The following is a 15,990-nucleotide window of genomic DNA, read 5'->3' as shown; positions in this document are numbered from 1 at the left end:
GCACAGGTGGGCATAATGGGTCTGTCTCATCGTCAAAGGACCCAAGGAGTCGAAAGGAAACTCTAACTACAACACCAAAATGCCACAAAACCTTAGTTATTAATACAAACTAGCATCTCTGCCTATCTGTCACCATCTCATCTTAAAAAAGTGTGAAAATACGTAATCCTGAGGCAACTTCAATTAGGTATAAATACCAGCAACCAAAAGAGGTACAGTACATTTTTCTGATCATCTGAAGATCAGCTATTAGAAGAGAAAGATCAGCCAAGTCCTTTGGACCTGATCAACTTGATACAAGAACTACTGATTTCAACTTCTTTGGCTTAGCTCTCTCCGAAACAATGAAATATACAAGTTATATCTTGGCTTTTCAGCTCTGCATCGTTTTGGGTTCTCTTGGCTCTTACTGCCAGGACTCATATGTAAAAGAAGCAGAAAATCTGAAGAAATATTTTGTAAGTATGACTTTTTAATAGTACTTGCTTGTGGTTGAAAATGACTGAACATTGACTTGCTATAGCATCTCTGATAGGGTGTGTTCTCTTGTACACAGTCATTCTGAGGAGATTTGGTGTTATTTTGTTAATTATTGATTGGATGAGTTTTTTGATTAATCTAGATATTGCTTTAACCTTCTGTTCAGTTTGTATAGAGACTTAAAAGAGATTTATGAATCTTCCAAAAGATGGACATAATATGGGTATGAAACACAATCATGTTAATAATTTTGTGGTGAGAACTCATTCAGTTGTGATAAGTCAAGGAGTACACATTGAAAAAATGATTAGCTATTAGTTTCTGACTTCTCAGATTCTAAGGTCAAGATTAGCATTAAAAAGGGTAATAGATAACGTTTAAAATTAAAGTAAAAGACGGTGAGGTCCTTAAAGCTTTGGCTTAAAAAAAAAAATCACTGATAGGTGATTTTCTCCAAAAAGTGATTTCAACATTTTGCTGCTCTGTCTATATTACTTGTGAATTATTCCTGAATTTAGTTGCTCACTGGAATTTTGTAGAAATTGTAATTCTGGCTAAGGAATGTTTAAAAATTTTAAGTGAGTTTTATGAGTTTCTTTTAAAATTTTATTTATGGTTAATGAAAACAGTTTTTACATTTTAAATATTTTATTGTTGGTTTAAAACTTAGCTATTATAATTGTTGCTGTCATAATAATGGTCAGGTATTCACAATTGATTTTATTCTTATAAGATCAAATCTTATATACACACATACACACAAGTACACATTTGGAACTATCTTTTAAAGCTGACATAATAATACCCTACAGGAAGGCACAGTAGATGTTATAGAAACCTGAACCATTGGGGGGCAGTATTTTATAGCGGGGTGGCTTTGCTGTTTTTGTTTTTGTATTTTTTAGCTTAGTTTGAAAATACTTTCTTTAGCTTACTATAGTTTTTGGGACCCTTGGAGTATCATCAGCCTTGTTGGGCTCATTTGTGACATTGCAATTTAATGGTTATATTGGGAAATATAAAAGCTAAAAGAGCATAACAGTCTTTGGCTATATCTCACATAAACCTTTTGTGAATACTTATTGTTAGAACTAAGCAGAAGAGTTGAAAAGAAATATTGTCACAACTGAGTTCAATGAAACTTGAAATATATTTTTAGGGACTTTATGGGCTAATCGTAAACCAGTTTTTTCTTTTTTTTTTTTTCAGAATGCAGGTGATTCAGATGTAGCGGATAATGGAACTCTTTTCTTAAACATTTTGAGGACTTGGAGAGAGGTAAGCTGAACATTCCCATTTGGCTAATTTTCCTGTTGCTTGTTTTGTGATGGATAAATTCACATCATCCTCTCTTTGTGCTCTTTCCTTCCAAGGAGGGTGACAGAAAAATAATGCAGAGCCAGATTATCTCCTTTTACTTCAAACTTTTTAAAAACTTTAAAGACAACCAGAGCATCCAAAAGAGTATGGAGACCATCAAGGAAGACATGAATGTCAAGTTTTTCAATAGCAACAAAAGGAAACAGGATGACTTTGAAAGGCTGACTAATTATTCGGTGAGGCTTTTTAATTCTTTCTTTGATTTCATGGTGGAGGCTCTTGCAAGGCATGTATTCTCCAGAAAGTAGACAATAGCTATTTAACAGTTGCTAAAGCTATGAACTCAACCCATGGCTGAAACTCTTTCTTACTAATTCCATTCGTGTTTGGGTGACTTTGCAAAGTCAGTATGGGAATCACTGAAGTGTGTAATGTAGAAAAACACTGGCATTGTAACTATTGCATAAAGACAGGTGAATTGACAATTCCAGTGAAGAGGAAGTAGGTGAAGAAGGAGAGAGGTGAAGAAGAAAGAGAAGGAGAGAGGAGTACTGAGCAATTCTCTCATTGTCCCTTGCTCATATGATGGAAATTCTCTTGCTTTGAATGGGAGGCTGTCTGTCTTAATGGAAAGAGCGGTGGGAGGAGCTGAGAAGTTGTATGTTCTCTTCCCAACTCAGCCACCAAGAAACTGTGATGAATCACATAGCTGGCTGGGGCTCAGTTTCCTCATCTTAAAAGGAAACTGTTAGGTTCACTACATACATTTAATGACTTTCTTTGCTCCAAAACTCTACAATGCCAGGAATAGAAAATGAGAACGAGATAGAATAAAGCTATAGCCTTTGAGTAGGCACCAGGGCCACCCCATGCAAGTCTCTAGCCAACCTTTTGGATTGTACAGCCCAATTAGAAGCAAGAATGGTTGCTGTTTGTTTGTTTTTTAGGGAAAAATAGGTAGAATTTATACCTGATGAAAAGATTGTTCTATCAACTCTATCAACTTTCAGAATATCTTAGCTGGAGAAATCCTTAGACTTCTAACTCTTTCTTCATGAACTTGTCTTATATCTTTAAATTATAGCTTCTATAAACAGAAAGATAACTTTGAAGCATAAAGAAAAATCACGTTTTTCAAAATTTTATCTAGAAGACAAAGGCCTCTAGATTCCCTTGGGGTTGGCTTTGATATAAATGGGCTCAAATGAGGGGAACCGGGGTCTTCAAGCTAGCATTTGTGCTCTTAGGATTTGTGCTCAGCTTTCACTATCGCTTAGTCTGCCTCTCACTCCTCTCATGTAAGCTCCCAGAAACTGAAAGGAGACATGGCAACAGACAGCCTTTGGCTATAAACTAGACACTCAGCACTTGTCCCTAACCCACTGGTGCCCCTGGCTTACTTTTCAGTCCTGGATAAGTCTCTTAGTTTCTTGGTGATGATTTGAACATTGGAAAGTAAAGTTTGTTACTTGCAAACACACAGCTCGTAGAAAACTTTTTCTACTCTGCAGGAACTGGGCCTTGAAAAAGTAAAAAAAAGTCTGTTGGTTCCTTCCTTCTGGAAGCTCCAGACCTCCTGCTTCTTGATGGGCAATCTTGAGTGAGCTCTATTAACTATTGTCCTCTTTTGCTCACTTGCTAAGCTATTTTAGGCATGTTATGCCCTTTGATAATTAGTCCTGTAGCCTGTAATCCCCCAGCCACCCTCAGAAATGTAGTGAGGTAGCCATAGTGTTCCCAAGAATAGACAATCCTCCACGTTTTAATGGCCCTATAGGTTAGAGTGAGGAAATTCAAGTAGTTTAATTTGCCGGCATAGAAGGCAGGGTACTGGAAAAGTTGTTGCAATTCCTAATTTTAAATTTTATATATCAGTAAGCCATATACATGTGATTGGTGTTTATTTTAAAACCCATTACGGAAATTGAGAGACAGACCTAATTGGAGAGAAATTAAAAATTTCAGTTTTCGCTCATTTTGGATTTGGTGTTTTCTAGGGTACCTAACCTAGATCAGTGATTCTCAAACTTAGGTGGATATCAGAATCACCTGGGGAGCTTAGTGAAAGCACAGTCCTTCCACTTCATGCTCCTGGGTCTCAGATTTTTCTTAGGTTTCTAGATTAATCTGCTAGGCACAACAGTGAGAATCATTGACCTATAGTTAGTCTTTTGATACATACAGGAGATACTAAAGTATAAAGTGATATAATTGGTAGATTGATGATAGAGAGGTCATGGAAACAGTCTCCTCCTCCTTTAGATAAGAAAATAGAAGTTCAGAGAGGCTAAGTGGCTGGCTGAAGTTCAGAATTACTGCATGCATGAGATTCAAACCCGCCTTTTTATATTGACTCCACACCCGGGCTCTTTTCACTACATAATTTCAAGAATTCTATAGAAGTAGATTTAAGGATATGTGATGTACTCCCACACATTATAGCACAACTAGCAATGTAATTGTACTTTTTAGCCTTAACTGCTGAAGAAGTAAATATTGTATATTAAGGTAATACGGTTCTAGTCAGATCCCCTTCCATTTTTTTTTTAAAGGAATACTTCTATTTTCACTGATCATCATGCCATTAACAGAATATCCTGATGGCTTATATGCCTGAAATTAATTTTTCTCTTTTCTTTCCCAATAGGTAAACGACTTGAATGTCCAGCGCAAAGCAATACATGAACTCATCCAAGTGATGGCTGAACTGTCACCAGCACCTAAAATAGGGAAGCGAAAAAGGAGTCAGACGGTGTTTCGAGGTCGAAGAGCGTCTCAGTAATGGTTGTCCTGGCTGCAATATTTGAATTTAAATCTAAATCTATTTATTAATATTTAACATTATTTATATGGGGAATATATTTTTAGACTCATCAATCAAAGAAGTATTTATAATAGCAACTTTTGTGTAATGAAAATATCTATTAATATATGTATTATTTATAATTCCTGTATCCTGTGACTGTTTCACTTAATCCTTTGTTTTCTGACTAATTAGGCAAGGCTATGTGATTACAAGGCTTTATCTCAGGGGCCAACTAGGCAGCCAACCCAAGCAAGATCCTGTGGGTTGTGTGTTTATTTTACTTGATGATACGATGAACACTTATAAGTGAAATGATACCATCTAGTTACTGCCTGTTTGAAAATATGCCTGCATTCTGAGCCACTGCTTTAATAGCATGTCAGACAGAACTTGAATGTGTTAGGTGACCCTGATGAAAACATAGCATCTCAGGAGATTTCATGCCTGGTGCTTCCAAATATTGTTGACAACTGTGACTGTACCCAAATGGAAAGTAACTTATTTGTTAAGATTATCAATATCTAATATATATGAATAAAGTGTTAAGTTCATAACTATTTATGCTGTGTCATATTTTTTCTAAGTGAGAACTGGAATGAAAGAACTATCTATTAATAAATTAGTAGGGAGAGGAGTCATCTTAGTTTTGGAAATTTTAGAGTTGCATTCGGTTCCATTAAATATGGTGTTTCTTTCCACAAGCATTTTGTTGGCTTTCACTTTTCCAGTTGGCAGCTCTTTGAGTTATCTTTCTAAGATACAGATTTAATTATGTCACTATTTAATTCAGAGGTTCTGCTATGGAATGTAGTTTAAACTGCTTAGTTTGGCACACAGAGATTTATTTCTAGCCCCTTCTCCACCTTCCTATTCCCTCCTTCATCTCAGAATCTTCCTCTCCCCCATCCAATGTTGGCAAGCACCACTGGGTGTGGAGTAGTGGGTGTAAGCTCTAGGGAGAAGGCTTGGATTAGAATCCAAGTTATGCCATTACAAGTGGTGTGACCTTTAATACATTATGTATGTTGTCTAAGCTTCAGTTTTATTGTCTGTAAAAGAAAAATAATTGTGTCTTCCTCATAATATTGTGGTAAGAATTGATTCTTTCATACAAGAAATGTTTCTTGGAGTACCTACTATGTGCCTGGTGCTGCTCTAGATCCTTGAGATACCTTACTCAGCAAAACAGCCAAGGATCCCTGCCCTTGGGGAATTTGAAATTAAGGAAGGGACAGATAAACAATGAACAAAATACACAATATGTAAGTCTATTGCAAGGCATTCTCTAAGGTGATTGGTGTCATGGAAGAAAGTTAAAAGGAGAGCAGGACAGGGGAATTAGGAATCCTATGTGTGGTGGGGTGGGAGGGCTAGAGGTTTAAAAGAGTAATAATATGTGGCCTCATTGAGGAGATGCCATTTGAGGAAGCACTTGTAAGAAGTAGAAGAAGTAGTTATTTGAATTCCAGGCAAGGGGTATATCCTTGCAAAGGCTCCAAAGTGGAGATTTTTCTCGAGTGGTAGAAGAACAAGCAGACCAGTGTGCTGGGCTCAGAAGATGGCAGAGAAAGCCAGCCACACTTGAGAGGAATTCAGGGGAAGCAATGTCCTTGGGAGAAGGCCAGTTTATCTTTTGAGTGGAAGTTGAGGATATGATGGATTTGGTTAGTCCTGGGCTATAAATTCCAGAAGACCCAGCGAGGCAGTCATAAAAAGGAATGTGCATAGGGATGTGCTGGGAGTCTGAGACGTCTTCCGATCACTGACTTAAACAAGATAATGGATATAGTGAGATTAATTCTAGCGGCTTTGGAACATATAGTGGTGGCAAGATTGTGAATGTCAAGGATAGAGAAGGTTAGGTATCTGGGGATTCCTTATCAACAATTTCACATAACCCTCCAACAGCAATAGTAGGATTATGTGAAATACTTCATGCAAAAGGATCATTTGAGTCACTGACAATAATCAGGGGTCATTAATTTGATTATGGGGTAACTAAGTGACAGTGGGTGAGACCTGATTCTAAAACTTTTGTAACTTTGATGAAGTAAGATTGAAAGTAAATTGGGTTAATTTTGGCACAACTACAGCTAATATGATCTGCTGCTGGTGTCTCCACTCTTGTCAGTATTAAGATTGATTGATGCAGACTTTGATGTATAAACAGATGGAGGGCTACTGTGAAACTGTCTTGCCTGAATCATAGTTCCAGACCATACTTCTGGGGAAGGGATTGGAAATTCCCACCATCAATCATCTTGAGCAGTGATTAATCATACCATGTAATGAAGCCCCAGGAGATGAATTTTAGTCTAGGGCTGGGCGAAACATCTCCTCTCTCTGAAGTTGGTCTCAGTTTGGCCCAGACTGTGAGACTAGAGAGATATAGACTGTATTAGGTGCTGTGATAGCAGGGAATGAGACAGGGAGAGAATCCTTTAAGAGAACGCGAGCTGAGACTGGCCTATGCAGTGGTTGTCAATTATTCTCTATCTTGTATGTTTCTTCTCTTATGAACACATGTAGTTTCAGAAGTGTGATGAAGCTTGTAGGAGGGAAGGACCATGATTTAGACTAAGAGACCTTGGGGATAGCAGTGATTCCTCTCCCAGTGCCAGCAGGGGCAGGTATCTCTCTAATCTTGTGGGCAGCTGTGGCAGCAGCCTGGGCTTGCAGTGGGAGAGCTCTTATTTTATAGAATCCCATGCTTAGTGACTTTCAGAAATTGCTGGCATATCCTTACTGGTGGGGCAAATTTTGGTGATTAAAACTTGAGCATGAAATGTCAATGGAATTTCCTGTTCTTTCTCATCCTGTTCTCTTCATTCTTCTCTTCCTCTCATCCAATTTGAACAAGATTATTCTAAATCAATTAAGTGCATCAGAGTAAGGTAGACATATGTAATTGCCCACTATGGGCAGTCAAATTCTGAGCACAGTGTGAAGGGAGAAAACCTGGTGTGGAAGGTGTCAGAACCTGAGCAGAATGAGGAGAAGGTCATTGAAGAGGTGGGTGAGCATATTAGTTTTCTGTTGCTTTGGTAATAAGTGACAACAAGCTTAGTTGCTGAAAAAAACCCACATGTTTGTTATCTTATCATCGTGGTGGGCATAAATCCAAAACCAGGCTCAGCTGGCTAAAATCAAGACAGGGCTTATTCCTTCTGGAGACTCTAGGACACAATCTGTTTCCTTGACTTTTCTAACTGCTGGAAGTTGCTGTCATTCCTGTTAGTGGCCTCTTCCTTTTCAAAAGCCAGCAGAATAGTATCTTTCAGCCTCTCTCATTCTCTCTGACTCTGATACTCCTGCTTTCTTCTTATAAGGACCCTCGTGATTTCATTAAGACCACTTGAATAATTCAGGAGAATGTCTCCAAGATTTTTAACTTAACCACATCTGAGAAATTTCTTTTGCCATATAAAGCAACATTCCCAGATTCAGGGAATTAGGATGTGGACATCTTTGGGGGTCCATTATGCAGTCTATCATAGGAAGGCAGCCTGGCATGGGTCCTCTGAACCTCAGCATAGCAAGGAGGTCCCCAAGTGAAAGAATGGCCTGGAGTGGGGTGTCAGAGTCCAGACAAGGTGAGGAGAACATCCGTGTACTGGGATGGCCCAGCACAGGTGTTAGAGTGAAGTAACAATGGCATCTGCATAGGGGAAGACATATTAGGGCAGATGGGAAATTGATTAAGTAATTCTATTAACGATAATGGTAACCATTTTCCTCACTATTGAAGGAAGCTATGGTGCAGAAAGGGAGAAAATTAGAATAAATCCTATGATATCAAATTAGAATTGGCTGTATCATATTAACTTATACTCTTCAATATACAGAGGTAGATATAGAAATAAATAATAGCTAGAAATATTAGTTCACCCTATCTCTGTCCACTGAGGGGGCCTGGGAATAGTAACATCCCAATAACAATGAGAACATAGATCACGCATATCTTGACCTCTAAATACCATTCTCCACTAGAAGGAACCAGAACTCTTCGGAGAATTGGCTGATCCCAGAGTGGGGGTAGTGAAAATACATGGTGTGCTAGAAAAAAAGAAGTATTCAGAGGATGATGGAGACATGTTAAAAGGCACAGAAACTAGCTTGAAGGGACTCGTATTGAAGGGACTGGCCAAATACGGGAAAATGTGAGCATCAAAATAAATAGTGACAGTAATGTATTATGACCTATTGAATAGGAAACCATGAGTATATATTGATATAAATGAATACACTGAAAATTTGGTGAGTAATGGTATACTCACATCATTGCAAAATATCTCCCTACAAAATATTTATTAATTACAAATTGTAAAGGAGTAATTTTATAGTAGAGAAGCTTAGCACACATCATCTTAATTAAGGAATAAAAGTGAACATTCTTAGTAATGAGATAAATGAAAATGGTGTCCTACCTAATAGGATGCAAGGAAATGAACACAGCACACCTTTTGTGATATCTCTGTGAAAGATGCATAACTTATTCTAGTCATGAGAAAACATACAAATGCAAACCGAGGAGCATTCTATAAAATCTCTTGTCTGTAGTCTTCAAAGTATCAAGGTCATATAATTAAGGACAGACTAAGGACTGAAGAACCGTTATGTTCTGAAATAAATTATAGAGACATGATTGATAAATGCAGTGCAAGTTTAAACTGGATCCTTGTGCAGTAGAAAGCATTTTTAGAATAACTGGTGAACTTGAATGAGGTCTGATGAAGAGACAGTAGTAACATCAATTTAAACTTCCTGATTTTGAGATTCGTATCATGGTTAAGCAAGACATGTCTTTGTGGGTAGGTAATGCACATTCAAGTATTCAGAAGTGAAGGGGCATCGGGATAGCCGTTTACCCTGAGATGATTCAGGAAACATAAAGCTTTTCCAACTCTTCTGTAAGTTTGCAATTTCTTTCTTTTAAGACAGGGTCTGACTCTGTCACCCAGGCTAGAGTGCAGTGGCACAATCATGGCTCACTGCAACCTCCGCCTCCTGGGCTCAAGTGATCCTCCCACCTCAGCCTCCCGAGTAGCTTGGACTACAGGCATGCCCACCACACCCAGCTAATTTTTTAATTTTTGTACGTTTTGTAGAGATGGGGTGCCACCATGTTGCCCAAGCTGGTCTTGAACTCCTGGGCTCAAGTGATTTACCCACCTTAGCCTCCCAAAGTCCTAGGATTATAGGCGCCCAGCCTGCAATTTTTTTTTCAAAATATAAATATGAAAAAGTCACTGTGAGATTATTTCAGAGTCATAGTCTGGTGAGGTCTAAAATTCTTGATAACTCAGAACTCCCCATATTTAACTTGCAACAAGGTGAAATTTCTAAAGGTAATCACACCTATATATTCACCTCATCCCCATGATCTTGTAATGTCACTGACACTCCTCCAACTTAAAGATGAGGATATATTCCTCCCCCAAATACTGGGCAGGGGCTTGTGACTTTGCTTATCAGTGAAGTGAAATGGAAATGAAGTCACATCCTTTGAAGTCTGGGTGCAGGCTCTACCTGGCTTCTCTCCCTCTCAAGACCTTTGCCCTCAGAACCCAACATCATGTTGAGATGTTCAGGCTGCATGGGGAAGCCATGTGTGCATATTGTGGCCAAGAGTTCCAGTGAGGCTTCCAGTCAACATCAGCATAAATCATCAGATGTGTGTGAGCAAGCCTTTAAATGATTGTGGCTCCAAGCATTTGAATTTTCCAGCTGAGGCCTTAGACACCATGCTGCTTGGGATGAAAAAAACCACCATGGCTGAATGTGGTGACTCACCCCTATAATCCTAGCACTTTGGGAGGCCGAGGTGGGCGAATCATCTGAGATCAGGACTTCAAGACTAGCCCGGCCAATATGGAGAAACCCTGTCTCTACTAAAGATACAAAAATTAACTGGGTGTGATGGTGCATGCCTGTAATCTCAGCTACTCGGGAGGCTGAGGCAGGAGAATTGCTTGAATGCAGGAGGAGGAGGTTGCAGTGAGCCAAGATCCTGCCACTGCACTCCAGCCTGGGCGACAGAGCTAGACTCTGTCTCAAAAACAAAACAAAACAAAAAACAAATAATAATAATTAAAAAAACACCGTCATAATAGACTTCCAATTTTAGCTCCAACATATCCACAGCGTGGAAGTTTTTACTTCAGCCTTTAGAACAAGGAAAACTGGACAAACAAAATCAGTGATACTTTTTAGTTTCATCCTAGAATGGAATTTCCAGGACAAACTGCCACAATAAAATCTGGAGAACAGGCAAATCCAGAAATTCACAGCTAAGATCTGCTTACCTGCACCTGAATCCACTGGAGTAATTAACTAACATTTAAATAGTAATTTTGATGACTTGCTGGAGGCTGAGTGTGGACTAGCATGGGAGTGAGAAACACCTGGGAGCTGAACTGTGAGGGATCCTCCACGTTTTCATGCAGCACCTACAGGAACCCCACCAGTTTCTCATGGTAAAGTTCTGAGAAACATAACCTTGTGGCTCTGGCAGGAGGAGGGGTAGAGTAATCATTGTGAAGTCTGTCCAGAAACAAAGGTCTGCTCTCCAGGGGGAAAGACTTTACCAGACTTCTGTGAGAGGGCTGTGGGGAAAGGATGCTCCTCTAACTTGAGTCCCTTCTAGCTGTCCTGTTTCACCTAAAGCTATACAAGAAGAAACACTGGTGAAGATCATAGTCCTGAGACACAGGCTCACTAAAATGCTGAGATTTAAAGATTATAGAACACTTCTCTTTCCCCATACTTTACCACATACCACAGGGCTCCAGTACTAATAAGATCACAGGTGAAAGAGCTGCAAGGCACAGACTCTCTCCAAGTGGGAGTAGTTAGGGAAGCACAAAGGAAAGAGGGGAGACAAAAGCAAGAATGCTAGAGAACCTGAAGCCTCTGGCACACGAGGGGTGAGAGAAAACACAGCCTGAAGTCACAAAGCAAGCATCAAAACCAGACCTGGATATGACACAGATTTTGAATTACCAGGTGAGAAATTGAAAATAATTACAATTAATATGTTAAGAGAGAAAGCAGACAACATGCAAGAACAGATGGGTGTGTCAGTAGGGAGATGGAAGTTCTAGGAAAACAATCAAAAAGAATCAAATGGAAATACTAAAAATAAAAAATATGAAGCATGTCTTCAATGGGCTCATTGGTAAACACTACATATCAGTGAGCTTGAAGATAGGTAAACAGAAACTTCCCAAACTAAAATGCAGAGAGAAAAAACTGAAGAACAAACAAACAGAATAGAACAAAACACACAAAAAAGAATGTCTAAGAACAGGGTGGGGGTGCAATATCTTTTTTCTTTTTTTGGCGTTTTCAAAATATGTAGCAAAACTATAGATCCTCAAAGAATACCGAGCAGAACAAATTCCCATAAAACTACCCCTAGGAATATGCTGCGTTTTGTAAGAAGTTCATGTGTTGTTGTAAACAATCCCAACACAATAGTGTTGGGATGTGGGACCTTTAAGAGGTGATTAGGTCATGAGGGCTGTGCCCTCACGAATGGATTAATGTCATTATTGAGAATCGGTTAGTTATCCTAAGAGTGGTTTCCTTTTAGAATAAGTTCAGCCTCCTTCTCCTCCTCCTCCCCTGAACCTTTCTCTCTCAAGCTCTATCGCTCTCTCTCATCCAGGTGATGGCTTTCGCCGTGTTGTGATACAGCAAGAAGGTCTTCACCAGGTGCAGCCCGTTGGCCTTAGATTTCCCAGCCTCCAGAACTGGGAGACAAATTTCTCTTCATTATAGATTACTCAGTCTCAGGTATTCTGTAATAGCAGCACTAGATGGACTAAGACAGAATATCATACTCAAATTGCAGAAAAACAAGGAAAAAAATCTTGAAAGAGCCAAAGGAACAAAAACACCACTTTACCTGTAGAAGAACAAAAAATTACAAGTATATTTTCAGATGACATGTATATTAGTTTTCCATTGCTGTTGTAACAAATTACCATAAGCTTAGTGGCTTAAAACAACACAGATTTGTTATTTTCCAGTCCTGGATGTCATAAGTCCAAAATCAGTCTCTGGCTAAAATTAAGGTGTAGAGAAGCTGCGTGTTCCTTCTGGAGGCTCTGAGAATCTGTTTCCTTTTTTTTTTTGTTGTTGTTGTTTGTTTGTTTTAACTTCTAGAGGCTGCCTGCATTACTTGGCTCACAGTCGGCTTCCTCCTTGTCAGCTGAGTCCTTCTCATGCTGCCATCTCTATGGTTCTCTCTCTGTGCCTATGTTACCCATTCATAAGAACCTTTGCTTTCATGTTAGCTTACCCAGATAATCTGGGATAATCTCCTCATCTGGAAGTCAGGTGATTATCAACCTAATTTCATCTTCAACCTGAATTCTTTTCTATTTAAGCTAACATATTCATAGAAGAAAACAGAAAGTATACAGATTGGAAAAGAAGAGATTAAACTGTTCATGGTGACGTAATTGTCTATGCAGGAAATATCAAGGAATTGACAAAAATGTCCTTGGAACTAATAAGTGAATGTTGCAAGGTGACAGGATACAAGGTGAATATGCTAAAGTTAATTGCTTTCCACTATACCAGCACTGAACAATTAAAATTTCAAGTTAAAAACATCATTTGCAATAGCACCCAAAACATGGAATAGGTATAAATCTAACAAAATATGTACATGACCTCTATGTGGTAAACTACAATGCACTGATGAAGAACATCCAAGAAGATCTAGGTAAATGGAGAAATATTCCATGTTCATGGATTGGAAGACTCCATATTGTTAAGATGTTGTTTTTTATTACCTTCATCTATAGATTCAACAAAATCCCAGCAAGTATTTTGTAGATACCAACAAATTTTGATATTTATATGGGAAGGAAAAAAACATAGAATAGCTAACCCTATACTGAAGAAGAACTAATCTGGAGGACTTACACTATGTAACTTGAAAACCTTCTATAAGGCATAGTAGTTACTACAAAATGGTATAGGAATAAATGCACACAAATATAGTCCACTGAGTTTTGACAGAGTAAAGGTAATTCAATGGAGAGAGTGTAGATTGTTCAACAAATGTTGCTGGAACAATTGGATGCACATATGCCAAAAAAAAAAATCCTAGACAAAACTCATGGCATTAATACTATAAAAATGAAAAACTAATGAAAAAATTTAGATCAAATACCAGAGACTTATTATTGTTTTGATTCCTTGCATTTCTGTTGTCTAATAGTTGTTTGGGACTTCTTTTGTGATGTTAGAACACTACAAAACTTACACTTGTGCTTTCTTTCATGTTCCGTTGGAGGAAGATTGTGACTGATGCCGACAAGATGAACTGTCTGAATGGAAGCTGACTTGGCAGACAATTCCAGGAAGGACGATACTGTGATTTTCATTTTGTTTGAAATGAATGACAGCAAGTAATTGCGGGACATCAAAACTAGGAAAAATGGATTATAAACTCATTTGTGAGAAAGGAGAAAAGAAACCTTGTTATGTTGGAAATATCAATATGGAACTGACTTTAAGAAAAGGTAGGTACTTATTCTGCTTTCCGTACGAGGGTTACCTATTTGAGATCACTCTGTTCTATCCTATTAAGGTAAAATAATTCATTGTATACTCTTATACTTAGATTTGGATTTATTTGCTAAAGAAACCAAGGTCTCCTTGAAGAGATGTTGACATCACATTTGAGATGAAAAAGTTCAAGTTCAGCTCAGGATAGCTTGTGGCCTATTTGTCACCTGATATGTTATTGATATTACCATATTTCTTGCCACAGTTGTGCAAGTAGTTTTATGCTGCCTCATTTATTGAGTAGTTGGTATTATGATAGGCTCTGCTAGCCCTGTTATTTGTTATTATTATATTGTTAATATTATAGTAGGTGGTCTGTGCCAGGTTCAGCACTAGACCCTGTTGACTTGCCTAAAAATAAAAGCACCTGTTGATAAATCAAAGCTGTTTATTAAGCCTGCTGCAGTAAGAGAAACCTTGACAAAGTCTTACTAGGTCTCAGAAAGAGGAGGTCAGGAGGATATTTATAGGGCTGGGGGCTATGGGATTAAGTGATTTGAGAAGAGTCTTTCAGTAAAGGGAGACTGAGATTGGGGAATCTGTGGTATGTTGATTTAGGTTTAGTGGAAATGTGAGGCAAGGTTCTTGAAGCAATTCTTGACATATAAGCAGTTATTTGATAATTGTTTACTCAGAGGAGCAATCTATTGTCCTGAGAAAGAAGTTGTTTGTCCAGTTAAGCAAACTATTTGTTCAGATAAATTGATTTTCAATACTTTTCTGAAGCATGCAGCGAAATTATTTAGTGGTGTATTTAAGTCACCTTGACCAAGATCGCATTCAGCTTCAGCTCTGCTAGTCAAGCTATGTGGACACAGGTGGTCGTAGTTCTCACTATAACCCATTTGTCAGTCTGCTTTGTGACCTCTGACTCCTCGGTTGATGTGTGAGGTCTATTTTTGATACATTCTCAATCAAGACATAGAACTTAACTCCTCAAAATAACACACTCACACAAAAGCATTAATACTAAGTAATTCAGAATACTTTCTGAAGGTGTCAGAGGGTTTTGCAGGGAAGAATGATTGTCTATATTCCAGAGATTTTTTTTTCTGAAGTTCTGCCTCAGCTGCACCATCATGGAGAGTGGGGATTTTTCTGTTTCCTGTACACAGTACCGATTTCTTTTCCTTTCCAGGATTTCCTTCCAGGAACTTTCAATTCTTCACTCTTATTATACAAAGTAGCTTCCTCTCTTCCTTTGAAGATTTGAGTGGAATAGAATCCATTCCCTGAGGCTCAGCTTCCAGTATAAGTTTATCAAATCATTTCCCACAAAGCCAGCCTTCCCCGTACAAAATCTTTGACATTAAAAAGAATATATATATATATTTTAGTCTATTAGCTTTCACATTTTTCATGATAAATTTTATGTGTTAGACATTATCACACAGTTACACTAAATGGATAATTGATTGAAAGAACTGAGGAATCTTGGTTTGTCTGTAATGTAATCAGCATCTGAGTGCTCTGGGAGAAAATATGAGGCCGGAAATGTCTTATCCTTTTCTGTTTATCTAAAATGAGAACGAGACTGCCTCATGACAGGGCTTCTTTTGAGCAGATGTTGATGAAGAATCAAAGGTGAAAGTGCCATCACCATCTGAGCTCCATTTTATATACATTTTATTTAATCTTAACAACAATCTTATCAGTGAGGCTTGGAAACTATTAATAACATTCCTAAAGTTTTGCAGCTAAAGAGATCTAAGTCTAGCTGAATCCCAAACAAGAGCTGTTAAGTACAGCACATGCTCACTAGTTGCTCATTAGCATAATTTTACACTAGCCTTTTACAC

At 38.3% G+C, this 15,990-nt stretch overlaps 1 protein-coding gene across 1 annotated transcript; it reads left to right on the top strand.

Moving 5' to 3' along the window:
* Positions 1-219: 219 nt before the first annotated feature.
* On the top strand, positions 220-5,163 carry IFNG (interferon gamma). The gene is made up of 4 exons (XM_012444968.2): positions 220-458; positions 1,690-1,758; positions 1,854-2,036; positions 4,448-5,163. Exons 1-4 carry the CDS (start codon positions 345-347, stop codon positions 4,580-4,582), a joined length of 501 nt encoding a protein of 166 aa, XP_012300391.1. The 5' UTR covers positions 220-344; the 3' UTR covers positions 4,583-5,163.
* The last annotated feature ends 10,827 nt before the right edge of the window (positions 5,164-15,990 follow it).

This window comes from Aotus nancymaae, unplaced genomic scaffold (assembly GCF_030222135.1).
Source record: "Aotus nancymaae isolate 86718 unplaced genomic scaffold, 86718_ANA_hifiasm-v0.15.2.pri h1tg000016l, whole genome shotgun sequence".
NCBI lineage: Eukaryota > Metazoa > Chordata > Mammalia > Primates > Aotidae > Aotus > Aotus nancymaae.
The sequence above is the reverse complement of the archived record's forward strand: the minus strand, read 5'-3'. Positions and strand labels throughout refer to the sequence as shown.

What these genes read in the sequence shown, in the direction of transcription:
- IFNG (XM_012444968.2), top strand. Translation starts at nt 345, where the DNA reads ATGAAATATACAAGTTATATCTTGGCTTTTCAGCTCTGCATCGTTTTG. An exon ending in AAAATCTGAAGAAATATTTT is followed by an intron (nt 459 to 1,689) that starts GTAAGTATGACT and finishes TTTTTTTTTCAG; the next exon opens with AATGCAGGTGATTCAGATGT. An exon ending in TTTTGAGGACTTGGAGAGAG is followed by an intron (nt 1,759 to 1,853) that starts GTAAGCTGAACA and finishes TTTCCTTCCAAG; the next exon opens with GAGGGTGACAGAAAAATAAT.